At 35.1% G+C, this 20,468-nt stretch overlaps 1 protein-coding gene across 8 annotated transcripts in view; it reads left to right on the top strand.

Annotated features, from left to right (window-relative positions):
- The window catches only part of CEP126 (centrosomal protein 126), a 39,887-nt gene extending 20,415 nt beyond the window's left edge, over window positions 1-19,472 (top strand). Inside the window, exons 6-11 of one of the 8 annotated variants that reach the window (XM_035328075.1) lie at window positions 5,240-6,989; window positions 10,405-10,526; window positions 10,854-10,941; window positions 11,456-11,665; window positions 14,328-14,392; window positions 16,122-19,472. In XM_035328075.1, coding sequence (XP_035183966.1) covers window positions 5,240-6,989; window positions 10,405-10,526; window positions 10,854-10,941; window positions 11,456-11,665; window positions 14,328-14,392; window positions 16,122-16,229 — 2,343 coding nt within the window. In that variant the 3' untranslated portion in view covers window positions 16,230-19,472. Of the gene's footprint in view, window positions 1-5,239; window positions 6,990-10,404; window positions 10,527-10,834; window positions 10,942-11,455; window positions 11,666-12,780; window positions 13,571-14,327; window positions 14,397-16,121 lie in introns of those variants that run through there. The other 7 variants (XM_035328085.1, XM_035328094.1, XM_035328109.1 and 4 more) reach the window with 7 other exon arrangements.
- The last annotated feature ends 996 nt before the right edge of the window (window positions 19,473-20,468 follow it).

The raw sequence follows: 20,468 nt of genomic DNA, 5'->3' as shown, positions 1-20,468 counted from the left end.
GTACCATTCTAACTCTTCAGAGGCATAGACGAGACCAGCATGGAAAAAAGGACTGCCAGACTATGGAATCTCTCCCAGGAGTCAAGAAAGATTAGAATGGTCAGGGCTAGTTATTGGGAAAACAGATTTCTAAGGGTAAAATCAAATGGGATTTGAATTGAATTCAGATTTGTTTTTGAGGAGACCATATAAAGACTGGAAGTAGGTTTCTGTGGTCACCTTAAACCAAAAAAAGTCTGGTCATCTTTGACTTTTAACTGTGAATGTTAACATCTCTTATGTTGATCACTTGAATTTTATGACAAACTCAAGTGATTTCCTTACTGGTTTTTCTTTTAGCAAGATCAGGGAGCCTCAGCTTTTATTGGCTTTCAACCAGTAATGCAACATACCATTTCACTAATCCACAGCAACTTCACATTTGCTGTAAGGGTTACTAATCACATTGAATTTTATCTCCAGACTAACTTATTTTGCTTATTTTAATACTCAGACTTGTTTTGGTTATGTATGTCTCAGAGTAGTCTTTTTTAAAGTAAAAAGTAAATTAGTATTTTATTCCAAGACTGTGCTGTAGAAAATGACATTACAAACTTTGTATCTGACAATCTGGATGTTCATTTATTTGAAGAGCACTTTGCCTCCATTCAAAGCCCTGCTTTAACAGAAGATCATATAGAATTGAAGCTGAAACAGCATTTTCAGTATAAAAGATTTTGTTTCACAGGTACATTAATATGTTAATAAGACTTTGCTTGTGAAAACATAACAATTGTTACACATGCAACATTGGTCACAAAGCACAGAAAAAGGGAAATTGAGAACTGTCATCTAATATATACCTGTTCATCCTTTACAAGCATGTACTTCTTCATAAGAACTGCCATACGTATCACCATGCTTCCATTTTTGTTTTTATATTCATATCCATATATCCATATATATATATGGATGTATATATGAAGTATATATACAGCTACGTACTAGATTATTTCTCCATTTCTTCAGAGCTGTTTTTAAAGTGACTTGTTTTATTAGAACAGAATAAAATGTTCATAAATGCAGCTAAAGGGGAGGAAAAGAGGGAAAAACAACAGTATCTGATCTCTTATTTACTGTGGTTATGGTAATAATAAAATGTTTGCTTGCAGGAAGGGAATGGAAAATAAAAAAAGTTTGTGCATACTGATCTGCCAGGATTTTATATTATGATAACTTGGTCTTGTCAGAAAGAGTATATACCAATGTCTCAAGGGGAAGTTGGGCAATCTCTTGCTTTCTCACCAAGATTAAAGTATCTCTGTCTGGAGTAATTCTGCCCTTTGAAGATGTCAGAGAAGTATTTTGTTTTGTTTTGTTTTAAGAGATAAACCTCTTTTTGTGAAGTGGAAAGCAAAATAAAATTTAACTATTTTTCTTCAAGTGTTTCTATTCTATCCTAGTAGGCACATGGTGGCTGGGGAACACAAATGTACCTCTTTCAGTTTTATACAGTATTAACTCTTATCAATCTCCAGCAGCACTTCTGTAGGACTTTGCAGCTTGAGTTTTGCTGTGCAGTTAATGCCTGATACTGGCACATCTCCGTAAGGAAGTATGGCTCACCAACTGGGAAACCAAGCATTAATCCAGACTCTCAGAATTTGGACAGGAACAGGCAGAGAACAACTGGGACCCAGGAAACTCACAGATCTTGTAACAGCCAACTTAATTATGCTTTGAAATAGCGGAGAGAAAAGCATATGAATATCAGCTTCACATTCAGCAGGTTTTTAGGGGAAGGTAGACGCATGTTCTTATAAATAAAATAAAAAATAAATTAAAAAAAAAAAAAAAGCAATGCAGAAATGCAGGTAGGAAATAGAAAATATCTAAGAACTAGCAAAGACAAGGGTGTCAGTAGGAAGTCTGTGGTCATCCTAAACCTCCATATCTTCTTTGGTGGGTTCAGTGGAGTATTCTGGATCTGTTGTCTAACAGAGGAACCAAAATCCTCTGGCTTGGCCCAAATCATCTGAGAAATCAGAGTTATGTAGTTCCATGAATTGTATGTTCCAAGCATGCATAGACAACAGTTTGCTAGTTTTCTAATGGACATTCCCATTCCAAAGGTGGTGAACTCAAAACCAGTAAAGGTGTTTAAGTACCTCACTGGCTTTGAGAGGTAACTTTGTATCTTTATGAACATCAGTGTCTTTTACTTCATAAAAAAAGTGAAAGAGAGCATTATTCCAAATAACACACAAAGAACTTCTGTAAATAAACCAAAATCAAAGTTATCATAATTAGCAAATAGTGTGAGAGGAGAGGAGCCTGGGTTTCCAGAACAGGCAACATTTTTACAGCATTTGTCTTCAGAAGAGCGTTCTCATTCATTTATTGGAATTGTGAACAGTAGCACTTCTGCAGAAAATGTCAAATATGTATATGGCAGCTTTTTGGTGTAATGGAGTTCTGACAGAGTCCGTTGGCAGAAAATTCACTTGTCAGGTCCTCTTAATATTATACTTATTGCAATGTTATTCTTTCATTTGCCTCATGAAAGGTTTCTTAGGCTTATGTTTTCTCTTTGAGTGCTTTGCTGAAATGAAATGGCTTAACACAGCTGTTCTAAGTCTTAAGACATATAAGTGACCTCTTTAACTCCTCAGAGGTATTCTCTCTACCAGAGTACCAAGTATGTGGACAGGCTGGGTTTAGACTTCTTTGTATTAGGGACATAAGAAAATCAAGGCAACAGGCAATATAGAAACTGTATTTATATAACAGAAAATATATATAAATCTAGAAAATAAAGGCATAGTACACTCTATGAACATTTTTGCTGCCTTATCATCCTATAATATTCTCAGAGTTTAGAACAAATGATTGGGATTTCCAGGTTTATTTCCCTGCCACTATTGACCCCTAAAGGAATGAGTAAGTGTTGAATGTTTTTGAGGTCTGTATACATAGTACTCTATACATTTTTAGAAGAAAATGTGACATTCACTTCCATTACAAAGTACACTAGAAAAGCAAAAGAAAGCATGTAAATATTTAATGAGAATGATAAGCAGCCTTCATGTGTGAAATGATTAAGTTGCATGCTACAACACAATAAATATATGTGAGCTAAATTTGCATGAACAAAGTAAAAGTGATTTAAAGTGCTTTTAAGTGCATTTATATGAGGATACCTTCTTTATTTTTAGTTTCCAACTTATTTCTGGAGGTTGCCTCAACTGAAATCTTTTGTCCCCATGAGGTTTTGTTGTTCAAGGACAGTAACATTACATATAATGTGGGTTTAAATCTGTTTTCAACTTCTGAACCAAAAATATTTGAATTGTTTTGATTTTAGTTTTTAAAAGTTGCAGCTTTTCTTGCATTCTGCAAAGCAGTTTTAAGCTAACCTGCTATAGAAGCATTTTTTTTTTTTTAATCAACCTTTACTTTTTTTTTTCCCTATATTTAACCTAGTCATTTTAGAAGTGCATGTTTAGCCATACAGGTGCAGTCTCCAGTTCAGACAAGAAGTAAGCCAGACAGCACTGCTTTCTTTTTACTGATGGTTTGCTTTGATTTGTTTTGCTTTTCCCATTTGAAAATTTCAGAGTTAGTTCTTAAATTTGGCCTGGTACAGAAACCTACGAGCATATGCCTTTTCCTTGTTTGGTTAAGTTCAAGCAGAGGTTAACAATACGATTTAGCCAAACATAAAGGTTAATAAATAACTAACAATGCATTATTTATTCTTTTCTATTAGAAAGACACCAGTTTGTATAGCTTTAATTTAAAAACGTTCCCTAAAGGGATCTTTCTCTACACTTGGTTCTTTGTTCTTGTATTTAGTTTCTTTATCTCAGATCATAACTATAATAGAAGACTGTACCAACCTCTCAACATTTAGGGCAAGATAAGGTTTAATTCAATCATAAAAAGTCTTTCAGGACCCACTCAGATTTTTATTTTGCAATTTAAAATATTTGTACAGCTATAAACCATGCAATATTATGGTATATTTATTTTTTGTTAGAATAAACAGTTTTACTGCAAAAATATGTTCTTATTCACTAATTTTATGCACACTTTATTAAGTTTTCAAAATGTTAATTCTATTCTAATTTCCGGGGGGACATATAATAATTCACCTAGGTGAACAGATTTTGCCACTTGAAACCTTTCTCTTTTAAAGCCACTAATCAAAAAAAAAAAAAAAAAAAAAAAAAAAAAAGTAATTGCTTTATGCCTAAGGCAGTTTCCCTCAGTTTTTCATCACAATTTTCTCCAACACATAGTGTAAAATAATTTAGCAGCTCAGTTATATGGAAGTGGATTTAACTGCACGGAGAAAGAAGAATACAGGAATGTGAAAGTAGATAATAGGCATGTTTTTCTTGACATTTATGTGCATTTTCAAATCCTGTACTTAAGAAAATATGTATTTTCAACCATGTCAGGCATCTCAGTGTCTAGATGGAGAAGTATTAGTGAAGAAAATGCCTGCATAGCATATAAAGTCACCCCACTGGCAATTTGAATGGTGCCTGTTGCTCTTATTCATTGCTGCATTACGATGGGGTTGGGGGAGGGCATGGAAGCCCCTATACCCTTAGACTTGATAAATCTGGATAGAGTGAATGATATTTTCCACTTCGTGAAAGATGAGGAGAGGGAGTTAAGGAGTGTGATTATGACAGCTGTTGTGTTTGCCATGACGGTATTTAAATCCTCCTTACTTGTGGCACTTTGTATGAAAAAACAAACAAACATGTTCAGACTAGTATTATGGAATAATGTCAGTTTGGAGAAGTTTTAGTATAAATTCTGCATTTTCATGGATTCCTTTTGTTTTGTAAACTCCACTGCATGTTAGAGTATAAGAATCATCATGTGTCATAGGGTAATCCAGAAACAATAGTGTTGCTTAGATTCCCCCAATCTTGGTCCTTTGGTTTTGATATTGTAGAATTATAAGTTTTACAGTTAGACTTGTTGAAGTATGCAGTTCTTTCATCTGAATTTGATCCTGAAAGCAGATCATTTTCTTTTGCAATTAAACACAGGTAAATTTTGACTTGATGAAAACATTAATAATGCTATGACCCTAAGTCACAAAAACATGGGGCCCAATATTGATTGTATTTTAGCCTAAGCTGTAGTGTTAAAATGAAAAACTAGTATCAGTGAAGAAAAAAAAAAAAAAAGAAAAAAAAAAAAAAACTGATAACAGTCTGGTTTTATGTCTGTATTTCAGAATTTTCATCAACAAGTTGAGAAAACAGACGATTCAGAAAGTTTATCAAGTCTTGACAGTCTTGAGGCTGGGGAACAAAATGAAAATTGCAGCCCACCAAGTGAATCTCCTTTGGTTACGCAGTGTGACTGTGCACAGACCAGGAGCAATGATTTGATTTGTACAATTGAAAATACTTCTAAAAACATGCATCTAAATAATTGTCAGAGAAATTTAGATTCCCAAAACAGCCACAACAACTTACCTGTTCATGATCTTTTAGATAAACATAACGTTCTAACTGTTGCTGAACATGTAAACAGTTCAGAAGATGAATCATCTGAAAAAAAAGCTGCAGAGTTCTCTACTTCTGGTAATCAAGAAAGCTCTGTAAATAAAGAATTTACTTTTCTGCAAAATATAAAAGAAGAAAGAAAGAATCCATCTTCTGGAATGGCCAGCACATTGGCCACTGGTCATCCTGTTTTCAGTCCTAGCAAAGCCTGGGCCAGCCCTGATTCTATTCCAGGAGAAAGAATTCAGGATCTGATGCAAGAGCAGAGCTTTAAATTGACCCCACAAAATAGAAGTAAATGTGTGCAAACCTTCAGTGAACCTATTGCAACATCTGGAATCTTATTTCCTAATCAGAGGTGTTCCACTGGTGTTCCCAGCACAGCTGATACATTGCCAAAGGACAAAAACATTAGTAAAGATTTTCTAAAAAATACATTGGGAAAAGTGATTGAAACAAAAGAAGAAAACATTAGACGTGTTGATGATGTTGACCAAGGATCATCTCTATTTCAGGATGCCTCAGTTCTGTGCAATGTTAAGCAACAGAATAACAAGGAGGAAGAAAAGGCAAATGTGGTTGAAACTATGTCACTGGTGTCTGATACAGAGTTCAGTTTTGGCATTCTTGCAGAGCACAAAACCCTGAAAAACAATATTTACAACGGGAAAAGAGCAAAACTATTCAGAAGTATCTTAAAGAAGGAATCTAAATGTGAACCCAGACATTTCAAAGCTGTGGTTAAGAACCATGGGATCAGTTTTGGAACTCGACCTGTGTCTTCTATCAGAGACAGTTTGGAACTAGCAAAAATGAAAAAGAAAAGTGGAGAAAATGAAAAAAACAATAGGAAACTAAGATGGTGTGATCAGATTAACAAGATAATAATGGAAAATAATGAAAAACGCTGTGAGAAAAATACAAGTGAAATATCTTCTGCACAGCTGCAACGTCTTCAAACTGCAAGTGATGCTTCTTGGACTAATTTAAGTATGGTTGTTCACCCTTCAAACACCACTTTCACAAGAAATCACCAGGAAAATTCTCATATACCAAAATCAAATATTAATTCTGGAACATCAAATAAAGAATGCATGTCTCTGAATGTGTTTACGTCTACTGGATCCTCTTTTGCTAAAAAAGCTTGGATGGTATCAAAAGATGAAGAAAGAAAGCCCCCAGTATGTAATAAATCTAAAATTTACGAAGGTAATCAACACAAAAATAAGCCAAAAATAGCCAGAAGACCAAGACCCGTAGGAGCCCAGTTGGGTTTTATGTCAAAGAACAGAAGAGGCACTCTGGTCCAACCTCAGTGGGCTGCTGAAGCCGACACAATTCCAGTAGCTCGAGACAGAGCGTTGGTACCTCACCCACCATCTGCACCTACTCTGGGAAACACAAGTGGCAAAACCATGGTCAGACTGGGGTTTCAGCCACGGCCTTCCTCCAAACTTCAGTCTGCCACTACAAATGGTAATTATTTCGATGAAAGGCATGTTTTGTTAGCAGATCAAGCTTTACCTAGGAGAACTAGAGCACTAAAAGAGAGCATTACCTGTAGTTCTGACTTGGCCACACCTTGCTGCAGCACGTCCAGATACGAACCTTTGGCAAAAAAATACTTGTTCTGTAATTGGTGGTCAGACAAGTGCCTGTCAAGACCGTTCAGTAACCTGCACTGAAAGGAGATCTGTTAATGCAGAAAATGGATTACATCTTGATCATATCCCAAGTGCTGATAAAACAAGAAGTACATGGAAAGGAGTGTGTACTGCCCTAGCTCCAAAGGACTCTGCTGCTCGTTTAGAGTCATGTGTCTGGGCTTTTGGGGTGGGGGACCGTAAAAACATACTTTTAAATTACATCACAAATTTGTTTTCAGTTTAACCCTTCAGCCTTTCATCCACTCACACAATACTTGGTTTTGACAAGTTTTCAGCATTTGTAATTATCATTTCTATTCTAGTGGTGCCCAGAGGCCTCTCAAATGTGGATCCCCATTTTTATAAGCTGTCTACAATATTAAATGAAAAGGAAGTGCTTTCCCTGAGATTACATACCTGACTAATGAGCAGATGTGACAGGTGGTCTAAATAATGATATAAGAGGAAGTAGGTTTATATGAGCAATTTTTACAAGGTAACTGGGAGTCATAGCTTGTTATCCAAGTCACTGCCACCTGAAAGTGAAAGAAATGTAGATCTACCATGTTTTTAAGATGCTGACACTGCAAATGCCTAAAGTTATTAAGTCTTAGCCTCATTAATACAATTAACATTCAAAAACAACAAAAAAAGCTTCTAGTAGACACATTTGCTGTTCTTCAAAATGTCTGATTTATAAATAACTTTAAGATACAAATTTTAAATTTTAAGAAATTTCAGGGATTTTTCAGAAAACTCTTGCAATTTATTAGAAAATAACTTCAGGAGCAATACGATGCAGAGGGTGTTTGGTAAGGTAAGAGAAAAGATGTGTAAGAAATTTTGGGAGAACAAACTTTAATGTCTTGGGGTTTACATTTCAAAATGTTTCATTCTTTTTGCTTTAGCTCATTTCTCCTCTGCAACCCAGCTACATGCTGTACTTTCAGGCAGTGATGGCATCCTTCTGCTCATAGTTTCTGTATTATATGCTGCTTTGCCTTCTCTTGAGGGCTGCAGCTGGAAGCGGAGCTCCTGAAACCAGTCCCTGCTGCTGGTATATGCAGCACTCCAACCTGCTGACTGAGCTGTGATCAGCCATGCAGATCAGAGAGATTTCCTAGCAAAATAAGACATTCCCGTAACTTGAAAAAAAAAACTGTTTCTCATTTTATCTACACTAAATTCATAGTTTTAATGATGGGAGCAAAGCTAGATGAATATTCTTGGCCCGAAGGAGGTGGAAGAAATGAGATTTTTTTTTTTTTCTGCTTGTCCATTCCAGTTCAAAGGCAAACAGATGAGCTTAAGATATGTGTGATTTATGTTAGCCTGTTTGATTTTACATTGGAAATGAATGAAGTCTGCCATTACCATACGTGGCCTCCAGCAGAGGTACTTGCCTGTTGATACTATTATTTGCATATCAGATCAGTGAACAGGCCCCAGTGTCACAGAGCTGCAGGTCTTTTAGAGGAAGAGCTGAGAAACCTCTTTTTAAAATTGGGGTGGGCGGCCCTATCTCAGTATCTGCTTACATTTTGTGTTTTGAAAGTCTTCTTTATTTTAAATACTCTAGATAAGTCTTAATGGCTGGCTAGTATTTGTTCTATTGCCTGCAAATGCATATAGATCACCATGGTCTTAGTCCTGAAGGGCTTGCTAGAGAGACTGAATACTGTGTTGTTCTTGAGTAAATTATCTGCTGTGGCACTATCACAGGGTTCAGTAAGGTCTGTGAGAAATTGTGATCTGCAATGTGTGGCCAAATGTGCGCTACAGAAAGTGAGAATGAGCTGAATAAACAAAATTGTCGTAAATGAGGACTGTCCTTTAACTGGGGTTCCAGGCTTCCTTTAATGCAGGTTCCAGGTTAGAAATGGTGTATTTTCTGGATGACACAAGCTATCCTCTGTTGCTGGATATTAGAATTATTTTAACTTCTTTGGTGTTCAGCCAGTAAAATGCTTTAAAAATGTGTTTAACATTCAGCCTGAGACAAATTGTGCCTTGTGGGCACAGTAAGGGACACGACAGGGTTTAGTGATGGGATTCAGTAGGTCAGGTTGGTGGTTGGACTTGATGTTCTGGAAGGTCTTTTCCAGCCTAAATGATTCTGTGATTGTGTGATAAACACAGGACTAATTCATATGCTTAGAGTTAAACAGACGTATCTCAGTATCTCATGCACTTAAATACACTATTGCTTGTTATATTTTGTATTAAGTTTCCCAAAGGAGTCTTTGCTAGTCATAGATCTAATCTTGCAAACTGATTCAATTAAATGTTGAGGTATCAGTAGAGTGACTTTGGAATTTATTTTTTCAGAGAAAGGTTATGTGATTACTAATACAACACAGGGTTTCTTCTTTGATTCTTTTCAAATTTCAGTATAGCACAATCACATTTCTCTTTTTTTTTTTTTTCAGGTGCTATTCAGCATCATGTGTCACATTACAATAATTCACATATAACTAAACTGGAACCTTTTAAAGCTCCTGTATCCTGTATTACTGCTAGTGAGAGCAGCCAGAAGACTATTTTCAAACCTTCTTCTAGGATGAATGAATTGTTTTCCTTCTCTGCAAACAGTAAGAATTCTGCTTTGTTGAATATCACTATAATAACAAGTAAAGAACTAAAATTCTGTTAAAATCACTAAAAGAATCCTTGGCCTAGTCCTGAACTCCTACTTAAAAACTATACATTAAATTTAAATGGTATTGCATAAATAAATAAATAAATTATATTCCCAAGAAGAAATCAAGTAACTGTATTTACAAATGAGAATTTAACGTCTCCTTGGATATGTAGATCCTGAAATGCAGGTGAAAGCAGTGATTTGCATCCTCAGCTTGTATGCATGGAAATTTAATTTAGAACTTTATTTTCATTCTGAAACCTGATGGTTTGATTATGAAAACATATTGTTACACCAGACAAAACTGAGATAAATTTAACATACAATGTCTAAGTTAGGCCTCTCTATCTGAGGGAAAATACTATATGGCGCTTATAATCCACATCTGGATTTTATAGTCTTCTCCTAAGATTAAACTAAATATGCCTTAGAAACACCTGTTTCACTCTTCACTGTAGGAAAATAAATCTAGAGAGATCCGATGCAAACATCCATAAGATAGACATTTAAACTTCAACAGAGAAATGTATTCACCATTAATAGTTTTGTTTCTTTATCATGTTTTTACATGTGTTATTTTATTTTTGTATGCATCTCATTTAAGGTGTTGTTCCTGTTACAAGACAAAAACAGATTTTTGACAACAGTGAACATAAACACAGAGCTTTTTCAGAACAGAGAAGGCAAACTGTAGCATCTAAAAGGAAGTCTACTCATCAGACACAGGTAAATATTTGATATCAATAAAAAAAAAAAAAAAAAAAAAAAAAAAGCACTTATTTATCCTTAAAATTGAAAGAATTTCAGTTATATCAAAGATTTGTTCTCTGTCACAATTATGAATCAATGTACTAAGTCAGCTTGCTGTCACTACTAATGAAAATAATAGTCAACTTCAATACATCTACTGTATTAGTATGCACTAATATTTTTGCACTTGAAACATTTAGTAATATGAAATAATAAATAAAAATGTTGAGAAAGTAGTACAGTTACCTTAAATTACACTTAGTTTTAAATGAGTTTTAAAATAGTTTTAAAATATTTTGATAGAATTCGTTACATGCTGTCCAGCTGAGTCCCATTCAATCTGCATATGGTCCAGCACAAAATATGAATAACGTCTACAAGTTTGATGAAGGTATAGTAACACATCTCACTTCAATTCTTTGTTATACATGAAGTAGTGACCTAATGTAGGCACTGTATAAAGTTACTTGTGTCTTCTAGCATCAATGATTCTGGTTTGTTGACTAGATCTATTTTTTTTCACAGAAATGTAAGATATAGTATCATGTGTTGTCACATTGATGTTTTTATAAATGCATAAGAACATATGGCCAAGTTTAATTCTGTTCCTGTTCTGTTCTGTTCCTAACTGTATGATAGCTCTATGTATCATACATAACAGTATGATATAGACAGGCATTGGTTTATTATATATTTTTAAGACTAGTAGAACTTGCTCTGGCACGTCATCCCCATTGTAAGACACGTTAATGATCTAAATTATAGCATTTTCTAACATATGCTTCTTGACCACCATCTTTTTGATCTTTTGATGTGAATTTTATGTTTCGCAGACTCATAGTGACAAAAGCAAGCAGTATATTCAAATGTCTTCTCGCTTGAGTTTACCCCTGTAATCTCATCAGTTTCAGAAAGCACTGCTCAGTTTCTTATGGCAGAAAAACTAGCAAGTACACCAGCTGCAGAAGATGAAATCCTGGCAGCTATAGAAGGTGTGCAACCAGCAAGACAACCCTTTCTGCTTAACAGGGCTCCATGTCTAGGCATGAGTGCACTTTCAGTAGAAGAAGAGAAGATTTTCCAGTCTCTTGATCGTCTCAATCAAAGGCTACAAAGTAAGTTTGATAATAAATAGGATCCTACATCAAGGGATTAAGTAATTTTATATTTTGTTGTCATGGATTAGTTTAGAGTAAAAACATGGATCCAATGATAGAAATCTTTTTTCCTCTTATTTTCTTATTGTTATTCTTTACTAACTGTAGCAAACAGTAGACCGAAGTCATTAAAACTTCTTTTAATCAACAGAATTAATTTAAAATAATGGTGACTTTGCCTTTGTCAAAAAAACATTCAACTTCAGACACCTTCAGAAAAGTAGTTCAGCCCTTCAGGAACAGCTCAACAGTAGCTGTTGCTTGTAATAAATTTCTCAAAATTGTTCTTCAAACAAACATAGATGTACAAGCCTCACTTAGGTATCTATTCCAATGCTTATCCATCCTACTTTTATTATTTTTTTGCAAATAATTACTTTTTATTCTATATACTTTATATTTTTACAAAACTGACCCTTTATAATGAAAGAGTTTTTATTTTCTTTATTCTAGTCTCTTAGAATGTTCCTCTTCTCCATTAACTTTTAAGGATCACAAACACAATTCTGAGATTGCTGCAGCCAAAACTGAATGTTTATGTGAATATCACTTGCAAAACTTTCTACAACCTGTTCTTCTTCTTTGCCAGGCAGATTTCTTACCACCTTTGTGCCCGTGTTTCTTAATATGAGATATCTGATCATAGTTGACATTTTGTTGAGGAATGTTGAGAAAAAGTCTGTTCTTGGTATTTTTTCTCTCCAGTGGTTAAACACTTTCATTGCTCATCCTTTTAGAACTAACATACATGTAGAATTAACTTACTTTTTAGTCTCTTGTTATTGTATCTTGTGGTTAGTATTTGCTTTGTCCTACATGATGGAATTGCCGTGCCTGGAGGTGTTTAAGAGACATGTGGATGTGGTGCTAAGGGACATGGTTTAGTAATGAACTTGGTAGTGTTAGGTTGATGGTTAGGTTGATGGTTGGACTTGATGATCTTAAGGTTCTTTTCCAGCCAAAATAATTCTACGATTCTATGATTATGCTTGTCTTTGATAAAAATTCTCTGTAGTTTCACAGTTTCTGCATTTTGTGTGTTCCATCCTTTCCGGACATATGGTTTAATTTAGGTAGTCTCCTGTGGAGCCCTGAGTTGGACTTGATGATCCTTATGACCTTATGTCCCTTCCAGCTTGGGATATTCTATGATCCCATGATACAGTATTGGAAATCAATGGGGGGCCTTATGACTTAGTCCATGTGGTCTCTTCATGGCTTTCCATACATTGGAATAACTTCTGCTTGTCATTTTTGCGCTTTATGGAACTTCCAACTCTGCTGTTTTTTCCTTTCTGCTTGGATTTGTTTCATCTGAAATTTTACTTGCCAACTATTCAAGTTTACGAGAGTCTGTTTTCTTGAAGTCCATTGATTTTATTTCACTGTTCTACTTACTTTCCTAGTGGACTGCATTAATTCATGGTCAGTTTACCAAAGTTTACCCCAATAGTTCATGTTGCCTGGAACCATACCAGACCAGGGCTTATTTTATGGCGTTAAACTCCAACACACTATCCATATGTTTCCACATCAAATGATGGATTGCTTGACTTCGAGGAAAAAAGGTTTCAGTTTCCTGTAAATTACAACATCAGGATAAAAGAAGTTTTCAACCTCTTAGAAACTTCCTGCAACTATAGTTTAAAATTCCTGCTTCCATCTAGCTGTGGTTCAGAATTTCCTGACACTGTACCTCATTCCTCTTGCTTCAAGGCAAATAGAAGTAAAGAATTCCTTCTTTTGTAGGAGAGGAGTTTTAGTATGATGTGCTCAGATCAATAAAATATATATTAGGAAAATAGAAATGTAAGAAAATACTAAAGAAATTGCTGTATAAATAACAGAGAAATTGAAAAAAAATCAGCAAAGGAATTGGAAGCAATAAGGCTGAAGTTTGCAAAGTGTGAAAAAGAAAACTGAGGAAACTAAGGAAAGAACATAAGGAATATTAAAGTATATAAGTCAATGGATTACAAATGAAGTGAGTGTGCAAATTAAAATAATATATGTATGTATGTATTCTAAATTTAGCTTGCTTAATTATTTTGGAAATAAAATTGGTCATAGGAAGCTGTGAAATTTTACAGGTAGACATATGATATGTAAGTACATGGAAGTATGTACCTCTAAGTTAGTAAGTGTTATAAGTACTTACATAACACATAAGCACATGGCATTTTAAACTATCTTTATTCACCTTTTTCAGCTTTGTTTTCATGTTACCAAGTTAAGTTCCTGAAACTGTGTAACTTTGTAGGTTTGGGTGTGGTGGATTTTTTGTTTTGTTTGTTTGTTTGTTTAATGAATAACAGTCACTAACCAATCTAAGTCTAGAAGTTCTGTTGCCAGCTTGAGCACCTGACACACTTTTCTATAGATTTAGATTTCTTTATAGACACGGTAGATTTTTTTTCCAGGTATCTAGCTGAATTTTTTTAAAATACAGATGTGTCACATACTTCAACAAATATTAGTAGAGGAAAAAAGAACAGTTCCAATAAACTACATTTCCACAATCTTCATGAAGTTTTGTGCTAAATATTTGATTGTGAATCATATTTCTATTCTAGTATTTGGTTTAAATAATATTTATCATACACTCTGATTGTATTTTTAGATGTTCAAGAAGCCATTACCAGAAACCCATCTGCCTCGGGTGTTTTACAGATAATCACTCCTTTAGTAAGTATATAACTTAAATAAGTTCAGCTTTATTCCTATTCAACTTTATTTCCTACAAACTGACCTACTTTCCTACAAAGTGGCTTATTTTATAGCAAAAATATAATTGAAAATATTTACATCAATCTGTTTAACTGTCTTGCCAGACTTTCAGCTTTCTATTTATGAAAAGGTAATACATTAATGAACTTGGTATTACTGTAATCAGGCTTTGAGAGTTTATACCCAACTGTCTTATCCTCTGGCTTCAGTTCCCTTTTGAAATCTGAAGACACCTGCAAAGTCCAAGAAGTTTCAAGAACTTTTAAGGAATAATAGTGTAGCAGGGTCCATTTGAACTATATATAACTCATAAATAATTTGTATTTCATAATAATTTTGAGAGAGGGAGAATGATGTGTGGTAGTGCATAAAATAATTGGCAATACAATGAATTCTTACTTGGACCTGTAGATGTGATAGTTATTACCTTTCTTCAGGAAGTGTTCATGTTTTGGTTCATGTATTCTAGATCTTGTCAATTTGAAACAAAATAATCATAATACCTGCCATTTAAAGAACTGAATAGGGAAATAAGTGCACATTGTGCAAAATTTACATTTCAAATTATCATTTTGTAATTCAGAAGTTAGTATTTACATTTCTGAAATATCAGTCTCCTCCTTTAATGTATATTTGTTAGGAAACATATATTTGTATATTTTGAAGCATTAAATGTATACCTACTTAGGCAAAAAATATAGCCAGATGACTGTATACTTCATATACTTTATGTACTTACCTTCAAATACTTCATGTACTTGACTGGATAAACTCTAGAGTTTATAAGCTCTCTAACAAAAATATTAGAGAAAATGATTTTTATTCAGAAGGCTTTTGTCACTTACTAAGTTTGAAACTAGAAGGAAAAATAAATAAATAAATAAATAAATAGATAGATAAATAAATAAATTTTTGAGGCCCCTAAATTCAACATGATTGCCTAGTTTTGAAGTGGAACTGTGTAAAGCACCATTTTATCTCTGTTCTTGTGGGACTTAATATGTGTGACTTGGAACCTCAGCTTCATTTCCTCTGCCTTCTATCTTCAGAATTTAATTCCTAATGGACAACAACTTTAAAAATATGTTATTTTTCAGCAATTAGCGTAGCAATAACTTTATATTTATTGTGTCTGTCTTATACTATAGCATTTTTGAGCCTGTGGGTTTCTCTGGGGATTTCTTCATAGCTCATCCTACTTAAAAAAAAATAAATAAAATAAAAAATAGCTGCTCTCCCCACCAATGCACGTTTCTGTCGTCCAGTAGTCAGTCTTTTTGGTTAGCTGATCATGAATGAACAAACATTTCTTCCACTAATTCTTCATTTATGTCATTTTTATTGTATGAATAAAATAAAAACACTTGTCTCTGTAAGTTCTCTGATTGCCATTTAAGAGCTTTCTTTCCATATGGTTATATACTTAATCATTTAAACAGGAGTGTGTAACTGTAGATACAGATACAGATAGGCACTGGCTTGGAATTGTTCTCGATGATGAGTGAACAACTGTTGTGCAAGTTCCCAGCTGCAGAAAAAGAGCAGATAACTGAAGTTAAATTCTTAATATATATACATGTAATGGAAAAGAGATCACACTGATATTGTTGATGTTTATTGAATGTTATACATAATTACATTTCTGGTTTTGCACATATACATCTCATTATTCTCCATTTTATTATAGAGTATTCAGCAATGTATATCCTCCCCTTTGGTGAATACTACAGTAACCTCACAGCAGTACCAGAATGCATCAGCTAGCAATCAATTGCAAGTGCACAGGAAATACTGATATTCTCTTAAAAAAGCTGCTCCAATATATTGCAGCATTATGTACTTTTTATGTGTGTATTATTTGACACTATAAAATTAGCCACAAAATAAAGATGAAAGCAGTAACTTGAGTAATGAATTACAATTGACTGTTAAGCATTTTTAGGATAATTAAGTCTATTTTATTATGCACTTTATTGTAAAACACTGTATATTAAAACAATGAAAATACCTCACATTTTTAGCATTTATATTGGTAGTGTAAATTTCCTGTACCTGTAATTAAAGTGAAAAGAAAAAAAAAAAAATCACTAATTAGATTATGTGTAAACCATTCTCCTAAATTCCTGTGTTTTTTTAAGATTTGCTAATAGGTTCTATTACATTTATAAATGAAACATTGTAAAAGTGATCTGATTATCAGTAAATAATGCATAGAGTTTCACCTTTCTCCTTTATATTGGTGGCTGTATTGCAAATTATTGCAGACTGTCTGTTGCCCTTATTCAGTAGTTACATCTGATGGTGCTGAAACTGACTGTGCTCCCAGCATCATACTTCTTCTGCTTCTCCTTCATACTTCTACTGCTCCTACACTTCTTCCTGAATTTGATGGAGGTTCCTGTTCTCCAGCTTTTCTCAACAACGTTTTCCAATGCTTGCACTTAAAGACCAGTTCTTCCTCAGCTCCTCATGTGAAGGAACCCAGGCTGAAATTGGCAGGAAATTAGAAAGAAAAATTCCTGGGGAAGGACAAGTACAACAAAGGGTGTGTAGATGCACTTTCACTGAAGCACATTGGGGAAATCTTTATACGTCAATGACAGCTTTGGGCTAAAATAATTATCCTAGAATCACACCATAAGAACTCAGCTAGCTCAACAGCAAAATGTGATTTTGGTTTTTCCTCATAAGCTTTACCTTGCTAATACATATTACACAATCTCCATATAAGGAGAATTAAGAACAACCAAAGTGGGGACAACAGGCCTGGAGAGGAGGACTCCATTCCTGTTTTTAAGATACATAGATGGAGCCAAATAATAATATATTCTGCATAAGAGTATATGTATTCCAAGAACATGACTAAATGTCTTTCTGCAGAGCTTAGTGAACTTGCAGTTGTCTTTGTAAGTGGTTATTTTGGAGGGCAATTTGGTTTTGACAGTCTTGAACTGACAGATCATACTTTGGACCTTCAATTTTAAGTTCACCTGACTCACCATAACTATTAACATGGCAACAGATTTGTTTTAGTGATGTTTGGTGATAAACCTGTCTGCATTGTTATACCAGTTCTAGAGCAAAGGCCTTTTGTTAGTTAACTAGCATGACACCTAAATCTGTGAGATTTGATAATTATTAAGGAGCAGTAACTTTTTAACATCCTCTCTTTTTCTCTTCTGCTGTTTCAGTGCAAAGTAGATAAATATTGCAAAAAGCTGTAGAAGGCATATACAATGCACAGCATCAGTCAACAAATCTAAGCTGGTGACCAGCTGCAAGAAACAATTAAAAAAAAATAATAAAAGCAATTTATTAAACCTCTGAATTTATAATTTCCTATTAGATGTCTGATTTTCCTTTCATTATACAGTAAAAGATGTGGGGTTGGCTTTGGGACTTAATCACTCGTATTTCCATCAGAGTGCTGCCTAAATGCTACATAGTGTTATTGTGAGCCTTTGTTAGAGTGTTTGGGAGCTAAGAAGAGTTGTATTTCAGGAGTGGGCTCAGTGCTGTACCAGTGCAACCACAGAAACACAGACTCAGAAAGACATAAACACTTCTCTGGATAGAATACATCTTCCCAGAAGAAGCAATCAAAAGATATTTGGCAAAAGTATTTTTAAAACTTTGTTATTCCCAATCATACCAAGATCATCACACCAGTACCTTTAATTAGTGTTGCCATTGATTAGGAGGGAACCAGTCTGTCAAATGGAGACAAAAGGAAAACAAGTGCCAACACAGAAATGGAAAGTTTATCAGGGGATTAGGGCTACCTGCCGGTGGCTGATGTGAGCCACAATTAAGACTAGCTACGTATGTAGCAAATAGCAGCAGAATTTTTACAGAGGAAGTTTAGGGAAAGATTATTTTTCTCAAAACAATGCTTTGAAAAATGGAAGGATGCTACCTTTCTCCTCTAGCTAGGCATTGCAACATCTTTGGGAGAGAAGATCTGATGGACTTGAAAGACTTCAAGTCTAGACTTCAGTCTGGAGCCTGTTAACATAAATTGTACTTAAACACCAAAACTGCAGAAACTCGGTGTCCCCTTCTGATTGCTGTTGCCATCTGTCCTGTTCCTGCTGCCAGAAGGGGGAAAGTTGTAGCTGCATCCCAGAAGCCTGAAGGATTGCAATGTGTGTCAGCACTTATAGGGCCTTTGGTGCTCAAATACGTTAAATACCCAGCAGAACACATCCGTATATCTTCAGAGCAAATGAACAAAGGCCTTCTGAGTTTGACTTCAAAATGGGTTTGCACTGAAAAAACTCAGCCCTCACATCTCTGTTTGTATGCAGTATGCTGCAACATTCCAGTATGGTGAGGATTTAATATTTAAATAGTGAGGGAAAGTTTCCCCACAGAGATTAAGAGAAGGAAAGCAAATAATCCAAATACCAGAGGCCATGGATCAAAACCAACCCTTGCTAGTCAGCAACCCAGAATGCGAGCTTAACCAGGTTTCTTCTCCCATTAATCGGTTTAGGTGGCAAAAGCAAAGCCAGAGAGTCAGCTTCCTCTCGTAATTACGCAGTGAGATTTTTCAAAACCAGGTGCCTGCATTTAAGTTTCTAGGAAAATATTTCCAAGTAGGATACTTGATTTAGGGTTACAGGCTTCAACTCAAAGACAGTAGCCTTGTTTCTTAGGTTACTTTGACTCCTTTGAGAATATTAAAGTATAGTTTTTGTTTAGGTATCTCAACAGTGTGATTCTCAGAAGGAATGTGCATTAGGACAGCAAACCCAGGGGCAGCTACTGGATTCTGAGCACTTCAATAGAGCCAACGAGCCCTTTTGTTCCCATAACTTGATAATTATTCTTCAGACTGATATTTGATATTACAGATCATTCTATTAATCTTATAGAAATTAAAAATAAATAATTAAAAAAAAAAAAAAAGATAGCTTTATTCTTCAAGTTAACTACACTTAAATCAACACGATTGGTTTAGATACAAACATTAACATCTGGATACCTTAGATTTCCTCCTAAAACTCTTCAGTCTGCCTGCCATTTTTGCTGCTTTTTAAATAAATTAGTCCATATTCTTTCTAAAATCAAATTTTAGTATGAAAATATATGGAAACCAGGTTAAAATTATGGTTTCCAATACAAGCCTAAATGGTCTCCCTCAAAAATAACCTTATATCCTCAGTACAGTCCTTTGCCATTTGGTGAAGTATACTTTAAACAAAAAGCTGAAGTCCAACAGGTCACATGAAGTCATACAGGGAAGCTGGGGTTCAAAAATTAATTCTTCACTGCTAAAATTAAACTTTCACATTTCACAGAAAGCAAATGTGTTTTTCTTCTTGGAAATAAATTTGCTGCTTTCCTCTCCCTCTTATTCCAGTTTGCTCCTTGAGGCTCAACACTGTGTGAATTGGCCCATCCATGAATCGTGGATTTGTAAGGGATATTTACCTGTGGTGTAACATTGTACTAATACTACTGCTTACTAATATAATAATATTTCACTAATACTATTCACAATATTTTATTAATACTACTAAATACTATACTACTAATGCTACTAATACTACTACCCAGGCAAACCCAACTGTGATGACCACTGTGGAGATCAGAGGCCTGCAAGCCAGTTGTAAGGCTCCAGGGCGAAATGAAGACAAGATTTCAGCATGAGATGGCAGCTCCCCAACTCCTCTGTGGCTGTTTGGGTGTGTAATGATCAACTCAGTCCAGATTTACTCATTAAGAGACAGTTACAGCGGTCTTGTCGGCACAGCACAGTCTTCAACCCATCAGCTAATACAAGGCAGCAGCCAGGGAGAATATCCCAAATGGATCCCAAATGGCAGTGGAACAGAGCCAGATGAGGGTGTCATTGACAAGCAGCCTCCCACCAGAACAAGGCTGGGGTTAGGAGAAAGAGTCTGAGGTTAACACAATCTTGATGCCCACCAGGGGTCTGCAGAGCATGAAAGCACCTCAGGCAAGGTGCCCTTCTCAAGGGCCGTGGCTGCTGGTGGTGCCATGGAGGCAGCAGCTGTGGATGTGATGG

The sequence above is a fragment of the Oxyura jamaicensis genome, chromosome 1 (assembly GCF_011077185.1).
Source record: "Oxyura jamaicensis isolate SHBP4307 breed ruddy duck chromosome 1, BPBGC_Ojam_1.0, whole genome shotgun sequence".
NCBI lineage: Eukaryota > Metazoa > Chordata > Aves > Anseriformes > Anatidae > Oxyura > Oxyura jamaicensis.
The sequence above is the reverse complement of the archived record's forward strand: the minus strand, read 5'-3'. Positions and strand labels throughout refer to the sequence as shown.